This window comes from Tupaia chinensis, unplaced genomic scaffold (assembly GCF_000334495.1).
Source record: "Tupaia chinensis unplaced genomic scaffold, TupChi_1.0 Scaffold148378_1, whole genome shotgun sequence".
NCBI classification, from domain to species: Eukaryota; Metazoa; Chordata; class Mammalia; order Scandentia; family Tupaiidae; genus Tupaia; species Tupaia belangeri.
In genome coordinates this window covers 91,074-104,598 of record NW_006208228.1, presented here as the reverse complement: position 1 = coordinate 104,598, position 13,525 = coordinate 91,074, and the positions used below count along the sequence as shown (strand labels likewise).

Here is a 13,525-nt window from a genome sequence, read left to right as displayed (position 1 = left end):
GATATGCCTTGGGGAAGATCTTCTTGGGTTGATTCTATTTGGGGTCCTTTGTATTTCTTGGGTCTGGATGCTTGATTGCCTCTCTAGACTTGGGAAATTTTCTTCCAAGATTTCATGGAATAGGTTTTCCATGCCCTTATTGGTTTCTTCATCTTCTGGGATACCAATTATTTGGATTTTAGGACATCTTCTGGAATCTAGTATTTCTCATATGTTATCCTCATGTTTTTTTGTTATTTTCTCTATCTTTTTGGTGGTTTTCTCTAGGTCAGAAGTTTTATCTTCTACATCAGAGATTCGATTTTCAGCATGGTCTAATTGACTTTTAATACTTTCGAGAGAGTTTTTGATTTCTTGTATTACAGACTTCACCTCTAATAGTTCCATCTTATTCTTTCTTAGCATGTCCATTTCTTCCTTCATATCGTGGAAGGACTTTCTCATCTGTAATTCATTATCTCTTTCTGTTCCAGCTCATAGTTTTTGTTCAACATGAATGTTCTAAATTCTATCTCGGACATTTCTGTAACGTCTTCTATTTTTTCAAGAAAAGGAAGGGAGTTACTGTGTTCTTTTGTCGGAGACATATTTCCTTTCTTTATTCAGACCTGAGGTTCTTCTTCTACTTCTAACCATTGGGAGATGCGTTCCCTTTGAAATACCTTTTAGGAGAACGTTTCCTCGAATAGGAGCAAGAGTGTTCCCTGTTGGCCTCGGAATGAAGACTGCCAAAGTCTTTCTTCTATTTGTTTTGGGCAATGTGATCAAAGGAAAAACATACCCTTCAGATGTACAAAGAAAAGTATCTCCTTCTTCACAGGTGGTTCAGTGAAAGGGAGGATCCCCGAGAGTCTTAAAATCCTAGACAATTTCAGAAGTGTCATTCTAGACCTATCAAAACTGCCAGGGTGCTATAGACAAAGGGAGTAAGGACCAGATCAGTGGGAGGAAAATAAGAAAAAAATAAAGAAATAAAGAAAAAGTCGCACGCCGCACTAGTGCGCCAGGGGTCGAAAGATGGGAGTGGGGTGTCTGTAGGTCTAATGGCCCTCCTATGTGGTAGTGAGAAGAGAGAAATTTACAAATGAAAGAGGAGAAGGAGAAAAAAAGTGTACTTGGCTGACAGGGGTTTCCAGCTTGGGGGGTCCTGGGACTGGAGTTTCAGGGGCCAGTTCTCCCTCGCAGCTCCTGGCCCAGGGGTGGAAAGATGGGAGTCCCAGATGCTCTTAACTAGAATAGAGATGAGGGGTCTTCATGTTACGAAAAATAACGCATGCAGTTTGAAAATCTTTTGCACCATATTAAACTGTTGCGTTAATTCCATGAACGTTTTGAAGTCCTCTCATGGAGTGCCCTAATATTCTTTAAAACGATTACACTGACCTGTGTAACGGTAGGCACAGATGAGTGTACAGAGCGCTGGAGCTGTCTGGTCACCGTTCTGTGACTGCAGGGGCCATGAGGGTTGCACCTGTGTCTGGACTGAGGGACTGGGGTCAGGGAGCAGGGCTGTTCCCACTCGAGGTGTCCTCCTGTCCCCTTTCCTTTCAGCCTCTCAGTATTCATCCTGTTCTTCTGAATTATTCCATGCATGAATTTTCCAGGTTACTCCTGTATGAACACACGATGGTTCTTATTTCATAGAGCAAGTTAAAAACTCCAGTGTAAACTACCATTGTGCATTTGTGTAAGATGATTTCTTTGCTCTTCAATCTGTGAAAGAATAAAAGTTGAATAGTTACATCTTTTAATGGTTTATTGGAAAATATCTATTAATTATCAGTGAGCTATAAAGATCTTTCACCCCCTAGAGTTAACTTTTCAATGCATTAAAAAATAAACAGAAGCATCTTTGCAGAGCCAACTGATCACTCAGTTTTCCCTCCTGCCCCATCCTCCGCAAACTGGGGTCCTCTGCCACCCCCACCGCCCCGCACATGCCTCCCCTTTTCTGGTGTGCAGGAGTTCCTGGTGGGGTCTACAGCATAAGCGAGAGGTCCTGCAGAGTCGAGGATCTGGCCCAGCTGCAGTTAGCCGAGGAGGTGGTGGGGCTGACGGACAGGCTGCAGTGGGCTCGGAGCTGCTCTGGCCCAGGATCCACCTCAGCATGAGAAAGGCCCATCGGTGTCTTTTCTGTAGTTTCCACACAAAGAGCCAGTTCTTTCTGTTTCAGAAAAATCACAAGCATGCATCTCAGGGTAGGAAGTGTCAGTGTTCTCACATGAGTAAACCACACATTTGTGTAATAACATGTTCTTTTCTGGCATTTTAGAATCTCAGACAGATTTCAGGTTCAGTGTATACATTAGTTCTTTTGTGAATGTTATTTCCAAACAAACTACGTAATTGGAACCCTTGTAAGAAATCTATCAATACCATGCCTGAGGGAGTTAGAGACACCTCATTTATTTTCTACTAAAAGAACAAAGCATGGATGTAACAAATCTTGATATTGAAATATTTTCAAGTATCTGAAGTCGGCCTAGAAATTAGCTTACCATACAGTTAAAATGGGATCACTTCTGCGAGAGTCCATTTTGGTAGGGGGAGTCGAGGAAGGGCGCTGGGAGCAGGTAGTGGGGGCACAGAGGGGGTCACCTTCTCACACTTGTCTTTCAGATGGGCCCCCAGTGAGCTGGTGGGTTGGAAGGACCAGTGAGACACACACGTACTGGGGAGGCGCCCTGCCTGAGGCTCACAAGTGTGCCTGCGGAGTCGAGGGGACCTGCATTGACTCTCGCCATGACTGCAACTGCGACGCCGGCCGGAGCGAATGGTGATTTCCGTACTCCCCCTGCACCTTACACTGATAGTGGACAGGCAGTACAATAAAGAGCTACCCCCTAGCTAGTTAAAGGATAAGCCTGGTGTGGCCATCATTAACCTGAAGCCGAAAATACCAAGATAACCATTTCTTGTTACGTAGCAGGGGTGAAGGAGTTTGTCCTCTGAGGTTCACTGAAAATTCGCAAATGGGCAGATTGATAGGAAGAAAGGCATGCAGGTGTACTGTAACGTGCACCAGCCACGCGTGGCCCCAGGAAAGGCCAGTGACTGGGATTTAGCGTCCTACGGGAGGCGGAGGTTTGGAGTCAGCCGGAGGAAGCAGGGGAAATGCAAGCATCCTGTCTTTCTGGGCCAGGGTGACCTGTACTCTCCATCCTGGCCCGAGGAAGGCAGCGGATAGTATCAGGAAAGCCTGCTGGGATTCACTGTCTACGGCGCTGATATGAATAGATACACATTTCTTTTATAAATAGTGAACTTCTTATTTTAAAGTTAATTATCTGCAGACCCTCTGCATAATTATACCACATTATGCCAAAGAATCTCTTTGGGGAGGTACATTTTGGCTCCCTATACTTATCAATAATTATGTTCCTTTTTATTTTTCTATTAAGATAAAATAGAAATGCCAGATTAATGTTTCCCATCCACTGGAAATAAAACATCAGATTGCTTAAAGTTAAGTTGTCTGGCCTGTCGCTGACCTGGGTTTCTTCCGACCTCCCTGACTTCTGTTGGGCAGTTAAATGGCCACCCCGGGGAAGTCAGAGGAGGCCGTCAGTCTGGGATGGGGGAGGATGAGCACCCACTTTACACACAGTCGGATCTTAAGAGGCCAAGGTCCAAAGAGAAGAAGGCCAAGGACAAGTCTCCCAGTGGCCCTCTAGGTGGAGAAACGCTAACTCCTCAGAAACACGCCTTAGACCCACCCTCACACAGTGTTGGAATTCAGATTTTTATTACCCAGGTGCCAGCACGTGGGAGTCCAGTACCTTAGCCACCGTGCCACCTGTGACCAGAGGCTGGCAGCTACGTGGGCTCATCATGGCATCACCTGGAATCCTGACTGGAGGCCTGCTCCCCCTCGGTGTGGTCCTCGCAGTTCTGACAGTCTAAGTGCCACCAAACACAAGCTCACAGTGCAGCATTCCAGAGCACGAGAGGAGGGAGGTAGAAGACAGAAAACCTGTAGGGTAGGAGTGGGTGCCTAGAACTCCCAGACAACGGGTGTGTTAGAACCGTAACATAAATACGTGACTCGTTTCAGAAACAAGCCATGGAATTAAAACATGAGAAAGATCATCAGATATTCCTAACAAAGACACTGTGATTTACAATAGAACCCAACTCATGTTTAGAGATGAAATTATCATTGAAATCTAAGACTTCTTGGATCGGATATTAGATACCTATCCGAAGGGTGGTAAAATGAAAACGACATGTACATAAAAGACAGAAAATACAGCACAGAGAGCCTCTGAAAGGGCCGCGGCCGAGGAGTGGTGCCGGGAAGACCGAACACGTGTCTGAATGAAGTTTCAGAGGAGAAGATGGCAGGCCATTTGAAAGAGGCGATATTCAAATAGCTGGGAGACTTCCAGATTTGAGATACCAAGCAGGATAAATAAAAGCAAACCTAATACAGACAAACCACGGTGATATCAAAGAACAGTAAAAGGAATGTTAAAAGAGGCAGACATGAACAAAGACTTAAAAGGAAGGCAGTCAGGCAGTCGGCAGACCTCAGCTGGCCACGCAGGGCACAGGACACACTGCTCACAGGCTGCAGAGGGGATAACCGTCAGACTCAGAAGTTTCCGCAGCTGAGGTTTTCAAAAAGCGAGTGATAAAGATCCAAACAGACAGATGGACAGGGTGTCAGCAGACCTCACAGAGGAACTTCTGAAGAAGAATTTTCAGAATGAAAGAAAAAATGTGACCTTGTAAGTACGGTCACAGACGCAAGGAAAAATAGTGAGGAAAGAAATGCGTAAACTCCGAGGCTAAGAAATAAAGAGGTAAATAGCAGGCATCAGTAACATTTAACAATACACATCCATACAAGGGGTTTTCAAAAAATACTCATGGAAAATGTGTATTGTGAAAAATATATGCATGGCTTTTACAAGAAAAGTGCACAAGAATAAACTTATCTTTTAACTCCCATTTTTCAGTAACATTCTGAAGTCCCCTCCTACATGTATATCTATATATTGGGACTGCAGCATGAGAGAGCAATCATTTAATCTGGTTTCAGAAGTTAATTTATTTTGGACCAGGACATGATATGGATGTTAAAGCACTGGATCCCCTATGGCTGACCCCACAATTCAAGTCCCTGACCCAGCATCTTGAAAATCATGCCAGGTACCTGCGCATATGTGCCCAAGATCCAAGTGGAGAGTGGAGGAGAAGGGACTGTGACATGGCCATCCTCTCTGGGGATGATTTCTCACTTTCCCTCTCTCTTTCTATCTCTGGTGCTCACACTCTATAGCAAAGCCAAAAAAAGGAAAAAAAAAAGTTTATTTGTTTTTTCCGTGAGCAAGACAGACAACATCCCAAACAAGGTCTTGATGCCGCAGTTCCCCCCTAGCCTCTGCCAGCTCCAGATCGTGGGCACCACACTCCAGCATACTCAGGAGGTCTCCAGATTTGAACCATGAACCTTCTCACATGCATCAGTCCCAGAGTTACCCCATGCCAACATCTGGTCCCCAAATTTAATCAGTTGACCAAGATGATTCTGATTTATAGAAGACCTAAAAGAATCTTTAGAAATAAAAATATTGAAATTTGAACCTTTTTAGTGAATATTTATGAGCATTAAAATGCTTTAAGTATACACATTAACATGTAAGCATAATCTCTAAAACAATGAAACATCAGGGCCAACAGGTTGCATAGTGGTTAAGGTATTGGGTTCCCATATGACTGACTGTGGTTCAAGTCCCAGATCCAGCAGCTTGAAACTCACACTGTGTGCATGCATGCCCAAAATACTGACAGGAGAATGGAGAACGGATTGAAGCATGGCCATCCCTCCTGGGGAGTGATTTCTTGTCTTCTCTTTCTCTGTCTCTCTGGCAAGCGCACTAGCCCTTTAGCAAAAATCTCCCTAAAAAATTTAATAAATAAAAGAATGTAGCATGCACCATTCAAATCAGCCATGGGGAGGAAAAAATGAGATTTTAAAAACTCAGTTAATTATCGGGACCAACAGTTAGCGTAATGGCTATGTCGCTGGACTCCCAAGCAGTCGACCGTGGTTCGAGTCCCAGACCCAGTGGCTTAAACTCATGCTGGGTGCGTGTGCGTGTGTGCCCAAGATCCCAAGAGGAGATCCACAGGGCTTAGCTCCAGGACCCCTGTGGATACCAAAATTCAGATATTCAAGTCCCTGATATAAAATGGTATAATATCTGCAAGCAACAACAATATCCCTCCTCATACTTTAAATCATCTCTAGATTATTTATACCTATTACAATGTAAATGCTATATAAATATTGTTTCAGAAATAATGACAAGAAAAAAGTTTATACATGTTAAGATATAGGCACAACCATCGTATACTTAACTATGCAGAATATTTTCCATCCACAGTTGGTTCAATGTGCAGATGTAGAACTCAAGGGAAAGCAGTAGTAGATCAGTAAGCAAATAGTTTAACATATTACTAAGTTCAACTTTAAGGGATTTGCTAAAATCTAAAGGCAAACAAAGTAAAAGCAAGTAGACAGGCACAAGAAGGGGCAATCTTGGGACCAGCAGTTGGCATAATGGCTATGTCGCTAGACTCCCATGTAGTCGATTGCAGTTCTAGTCCCAGACCCAGTTGCTTAAACTTACACAGGGCACTAGGACCAGCAGTTAGCGTAATGGCTATGTCACTGAACTCCCATGTAGCCAACCGCAGTTCCAGTCTGGGACCCGGTGGCTTAAACTCACGCTGGGTGCATGTGCGTGCATGCCCAAGATCCTGAGAGGAGAATGGAGAACGGATTGTAGTGTGTCCCCCCAGGGGGTGATTTCTCACTTTCTATCTCTCTGTCTGTCTCGGTCTTTCTGGTGAGCCCACACACCCTATAGCAAAAACCTCTCAAAAACAAAACAAAAAAAAAAAACAAAAACAAAAAATAAAACCTCAGTTAATTATCCAGAAGAAGTTAGGACATGAGATTTATAAAGAAGAGACAACAAATACAAAACAAGATGGAAATATGTGAGTGATCCTACACAGATGTGACATACTACCTATCTAAATGTAGTTATTAAATTGAATTAAAAATGAGAAATAATAGGAGTGAAACAGTGGGATAAAAGTTTACTGGGAAGATACACACAGAATAAGAGAGTTTAAAATGTCCAATTATAGGCCCAAAATAGTTATTCAATTTCACCAAAGAGAACAAACAATTTTATACTTGTATGCATCTAATGAAAATATGTAAGGGAAAAAGATGACAGAACTGTGACAAGAGAGTCACTCATCATCCAGGATAAAGGGAGACTTCTGTGTACATCTGTTAGGAATTAACCTGTCCAGTGGACAAAATTAATAAGGATATAGAATGTTTTAAAACCAAAATTAACAACTTGATTTGTTAGACTCATAAAATTATAGAAGACATAATTAAGCATGTCTGAAATATTTTCAGAAACTGGTTGCCCAATATTCCGTAAAGCAAAACTCAAAAAGTTTTATGAGTTGTTACCATATAGACAGTTTCAATGATTTTAATGCAATTAAGTCAGAAAATAATAGGTAAAATATATGTATAAGATGATTCAAAACAAAAGATTGGAAGTGAGGAAATAAAGATTGCATTATTCATAAACAGCAAGCATTATTATTACTACAAAAAACTCTATAAGAATATATAGAAACATTATTTAAATTAATGGGAGTTTGGCAAGGTGACTGAATCTCAGAGTAACAATTCCATTGAAGAATGTATTTCCAGAAGAAAATATTAAAACCATGTACAAAAGCCGCAGAGAGTATAGTCCTTCAGAAAAAGGTGCAAAAACATGTAAGACTTTTATGGAAAAGATACCATAACACTTAGTCATGTCGAGGTTTCCTTCTTGGTGTTAAAAAAGAAAAAAGAAAAAAGACAAAATAAAAAAAAAAAATCATGAAGACCCAAATGAGAGGGATGACATTACAGCCGTGTTTAGGGAAATTCAGTCTGTCTCCTTCAGATGTTTTCTCTGATTCCATTTCATTTCAAAACAGGGACAAACATTTGCTTATTTTTTTCTGGCAAGCTGTATCTAAAACGATGATGGGGAAACAATGAGCATGAGTGGCTAAGATAATTCTGAGGATGAAGACGAGGTGGAGACCAGTTCTCCCAGATGGCGTGGTGTATTTCCATGTCATAGTAATCAATACAACTTGGGTTTGCTGGAGGGATGAGCAGGTAGAACAGTAAAAAATGAGAACCTGGGAGCTTTCAAATAGGTAATTCTGGATGATGATAATTAGGTTACTTTCAGTCCCTCTTCTGCCCGAATAGTGAGTGAACATGAAAGTGGACTTTGTATTTTTCTCCAGTACTTTTCTTAACAACTGAAAGTTATTTACCTCACAAAAATCCACTGAGAAGCAATGAAAAATAAGAATAATTTCTAGAGCACTAGGAACTGAGTTAAAAAAAAAAAAGAGGTAAGTTTGGAAATCATCTTACTGAGTATTTAAACTTGTGAGAGATTATCATGGTTAGAAATGCAATGTTTACAAATTTTAGAAGAAGTACGGAGGCAAGAAGAAACAGATTTAACTATAAATTGGGCAGTTTTGAATGAGTCCAATGACTATGACAATTAACAATATCCTCCAAAAAGGAAGCACCCTTGGGAGTGGCCTGCACTAATATGCAATTTTTAAATAAGAATTGTTACAAATTCCCTGGGATTCAGCAACTTATTTTGCAAACAACAAATCATGAAATACTATTATAATATTCACTTTCATACATACTATCTGAAAAGAAAAAAATACGTACTATCCACATTATGATTTTATTTATGTATTTTCAGAACCCTCTTCATTGTTAGTGTTTTTTTTTTAAAAGTGCAGCTTTCTCTACATTAAAAAGTGTAGCATCTGAATTGTCTTTTAAAATTCAAGTGTCCTGGGATGAGGAGTTAGCGTAATGGCTATGTCGCTGGACTCCCACATAGTCGACCACGGTTCATGTCCCAGACCCAGTGGCTTAAAACTCACGCTGGGTGCGTGCGCATGCGTGCCCAAGATCATGAGAGGAGAAGGGATTGTGGCGTGGCCATCCCCCCTGGGGTGTGATTTCTCACTTTCTGTCTCTCTGTCTCTCTCTGTCTGGCGAGCACACATGCCCTATAGCAAAAAACTCTCAAAAAAAAAAAAAAAGAAAATTCAAGTATCCTCAACAAAATTAATACATTTGTATTTTCCTTTTAGAGTGTTTTATCAAAATAGCAATGACAGGAATTAAAATCCTTATATGTGATATTTAGAGATAAATTGGCAAGCTCAAGAATTAATTTGGAGCACTATCCTCACATAATGTAAATTCCCAGGCTGACCTCTACCTGCCATAGCCTGGTGGCACCTTCTGTGTTGACCGTCCTGTCCCACACCAAGTTGGATGCTCATGTGTTTGTAGCTTTCTGCCTGTGTCATGAGCAGCAGTCACAGGGCCTGCCCGGATGGAGCAGGATGTTTGTTTTATTTTTAAGGTTTTTGCCATAGGGTGCATGTGCTTACTGGAGAGAGATGGAAAGAGATAGTAAGAGGGAAAGTGAGAAATCACCCCCCTTCACCTCCATTTTTCTCAGGATTTGGGAAATGTACACACATGCACCTAGTATGATTTTCAAGCCACTATGTCCTGGACTGTAACTACAGTCAGCCATGTGGGACCTGCTTCCTTAACTACACTCCACCTGGTGCCTCACTATGTTGTTAAGAAGTCTGATATTTAGAAATAGTCTGACTCAATAAACCTGTGTGCAAATTTTCAGGATATTCATTTCATATCTTTTCATATCTTAACCATATGCACTGCTTGCCATGTTACTCAAATTTTTAAATAAGATAAAAATCTTAATCATTTTAATTTTGTACCTTCAAAGGTAAGCTGGACCATTTAAATCACTGATTATTTTGACCTGTGAAAGCAGCACCTTCAGGTGTATTTCCTGTATATCCTGGAGTAAGTGATGGCTTCGTCATTTTGGGGAGGTTGCTACGGTCTGCACAGACACAGAGCATTCATTACAAAGCCAACTAGACACACCAGTACTTGTCCCTAAATCGGAAAAACACATGTCATTCAAGTACTCAGTGAAAATAGGAACATCTTCAGAGGTGCAGAACCATCTGACTGTCCAGAGGGTGGGTGTTGGGACAGCTAGCGTAGGCACCCCGTGTTCTGGCTCCGGTCCCAGTCCGTTTTGCACTGGGACAATAGATAAGAATGCTTTCCCAAATACGGACTCACACGGCATGTTCCTGTTACTGCTGTGAGTCTGTAATACCTGCTGACTTCCCAGTGGTGTCACGGTTGGCATTTTTGATGTCCACATCCTCCACCCACAGGGCCTGGCCGTAGAAGAGGGCAGTTAGAGAGCAGATGGCCGTTAGAGGGCAGTTAGAGGGCAGAGGGTGACAGATTATTCACTCACATCATCCACTTCCTGATGTCAGCAGTGCATTGGATCCTACCCCAAGTTGCTTCTGAATCAGTATTGTGTTTTGCTTCTAAGTGTCTGGCATCAACAAATAAATGCCCAATAACCACAGTAACAATTTTTAAAACTCCTGTAGTAGAATTCTGAGAATGGAAATCCTAGACCTCGTCATCAGGTGGCCTCTGTGCAGGCAGATTGCCCTCTTGGGTGTGTAGTTACAGAGGCCCTATCCCGAGGCTTAGTGGGAAAGTGCGCTGAGCTGCCCAACTGCAGAATCTATGTCTTTCGCAGGCACCCCTGACCACTGTGACCCGCCCAGCCTTCGCAGTGGCAGGAATATGAGCAGTGAACTCTGGTCCTCAAGTGACCTCGTTAAACCCACTCCTGGGTTTGTGAGAGTTCAGTCGAGCAGTTTAATTTCCCTGCTGTCCTGTGTGCACAAATGTAGCGTAATACCTCTTGAACTGCAGTGAGCGCTGTCTGTCTGCCATTCAGAACACTGCTCAGACGGTTGTTTCTTTCCCAGGACCAGTGACATAGGAGTCCTTTCTCATAAGGAGCACCTTCCGGTCACTCAGGTTTTGATAACAGATGTGGACCGACCACATTTGGAAGTGGCTTTCACACTGGGGCCCCTGCTCTGCCGAGGGGACGGTAAGTAGAAGAAACAGGAACTAGCCTAACTCCTGATCATATGCGTCCATGTTTTATGAGAAGTGTAGCAGCAATGGCTTCATGATGTCGCCTGTCCTGGTAATCTGTATTTCATCAGGGATATATTAACTTAGAAAAGAAGAAGTATATGCTATACAGTAATTGAGGAAAAAGTGGAAAAACTCATATTACCTCTCGGTTATATATATTTTTCCCCCCATTGGTTTGTAGGAAAAGTCATGACATTTTTTCTATACAAAAATGGGTCATGACTTTTCCAATGACCCAGTGTATATATGACACTTAATAAGACTAATAGAATCATCTAAAATACTCTGTCACATGGTTAGCAAAGATCTCATTTGGACCTCCTGAGTACAAGGCACTTTGCTGAATGCCTAAGCTGTAAGACCATGAGAAAACGAGAGGACAGGCCTCTTCAAGGGTATCTGTTCATTGATGCCTTCTGGCAGTTCTGAGTGTTTCCATGGAAACCTCAATGCTTCTAACTCCCCCAAGTAAGTGGAATAAACAAAATATGTATGTATTTCATCTTTAATTGGCCTTCTTCTCCATCACTCCCCAGGAGCTCCTCCAGGTCACTGGTGTGACCTGGGTGTGGCTAAGCCCCCTCTTAATTTCTCAGTTTCCTCTGAGTTGAGCTGTTGGCAACATTGAACCCTCTCATGGTTCACTCTTTTTCTACTTTCTGCGCTTGACAGCCAGATGCCACAGAGCCCTGGCTTCCCTCCTTTTCTCTTCCCCAGGCTCCGTTCACCTCACAGCAGGATAGCACTGGGGCATCACATGCTCTCGGCCTGGTGTCTCCTGCACTCTGTTGGTGGTCTTTTCCCACCAGTTTCACAAGTTAAATACCACATGACTGTTGGAACCCTGAGTCCTAACTTTTGTATTTGAAGTGATGTTCTACACTTCCACTTGCATTTCGAACTCAGCATGTCAGAACGTGGGAAAGATGAAATAAGAACAAAATGTTTCTCACAACTTTCCCCAGCTCAATGGTGGCTCCGTTTTCCTGTTGCTCCTTAGATGGAAAATATAGTTGCTCATAACTTTTCTCTTCCTCTTAGAATCTGCATGGAATTCATTGGCAAATGCTGTTGCCTGCAATTTCTAAAATGGATGGAGAATCCCATCATTTCTCATCACCCCATACCCAGCCACCCTTGCCTGGGTGACCAGGTAGCTCCAGAACTGGCCTACCCACTCCTGTCTTTGCCCACTGAGCCCACACAACATAGCAACCAGAGTGGACCAGGGTTCCATGTCAGTTTTCTGCCTGGAGTTCTCCAGTGGCACTCCAGAGGAGAGACCAAGGTGCAAGCCCCCAAGGCCACAATGGCCATGTGGAACTCTGAGCCAGGCAGGACCTCAGTGCGGCTTATGGAGCCTCAGTGCAGTTTATGGAACCTCTGTGAGGCTCCATGTGAGGTGTGGCTCGAAAGTCCTGGTGTTATCCAACCTTGCTATTGAAAATACATATGTTTGTGTGTGTTTTATATGTGTTTCGTTTTATATATCCTTAATCAAAATACTAAGGTCCCAATAGTCAGAATGTAGCAGCAGAGCATATTAGCTCTCCTCACTGACAATAGCATGAACATAGACATCCCCACTTGGGACGTGTAAATGCAGACCACAGTTCTGTTTCCAGCTAAGCTGAGTGAACCTTAATCCCATCTCTCCTACAGAGAGCACCTGTGAACTTGGACAGAATGTATGAAGTCGCTCTCTCAGGATTCTGAAGTCAATCGCAGCAGACAGATCTCCATTTCAGGGTCCTGTAGGGAGCGACACGCAGGAGAGATACAGATACATAAGAGGGGACTTATTAGGGGAATTGGCTCACACAATATGGCAGCTGCGAATCCCACAGCAGTCTGTCTGCAAGCCACAGGTCCTGGAATACTGGATAGTCCCCACCTAGTCTACTCAGACTGGATGCTAATCTCTTCTGGAATACCCCACAGGCACACCCAGAATAATGATCACTCGGGTTCCTAGGTGTTCCTTAGTCCAGTCAATGTGACCCTAAGCCTGGCCATCACATCTCTGTTCTGTGAGGCTCCCACCAGGCTGTCCCATGGCATTAGTGGCAGAGACCCCCTCAGGAGCCCACAAGAACCAGAACTGAGGGAAGGGGTCCTTATTCTCTGATAGAGCACCTGTGGCTCAGGAGCTTGGAAAGGCTCATGTTGCTTTGTTTTCCATTTTTGCTCACTGCTGCTTGGCGCTGCATGTGGGTGCTGCTGCAGCAGAGGGCAGCAGAGCGGCGCAGCAGAGGGCAGCAGAGCGGCCAAGCAGAGCTCCCATTGTCTGGTTATATGACTGAAAAGGGAGCACCAGGGAGCTGGAAAGCACCTGGAAAATCTCAGAGAGGAAAG

At 43.1% G+C, this 13,525-nt stretch overlaps 1 protein-coding gene across 1 annotated transcript in view; it reads left to right on the top strand.

Annotated features, from left to right (window-relative positions):
• LOC102479195 (contactin-associated protein-like 3) overlaps positions 1-13,525 on the top strand; it is a 215,268-nt gene that overhangs the window by 158,728 nt on the left and 43,015 nt on the right. Inside the window, 2 exon segments of the mRNA XM_027769064.1 lie at positions 2,620-2,776; positions 10,993-11,120. Coding sequence (XP_027624865.1) covers positions 2,620-2,776; positions 10,993-11,120 — 285 coding nt within the window.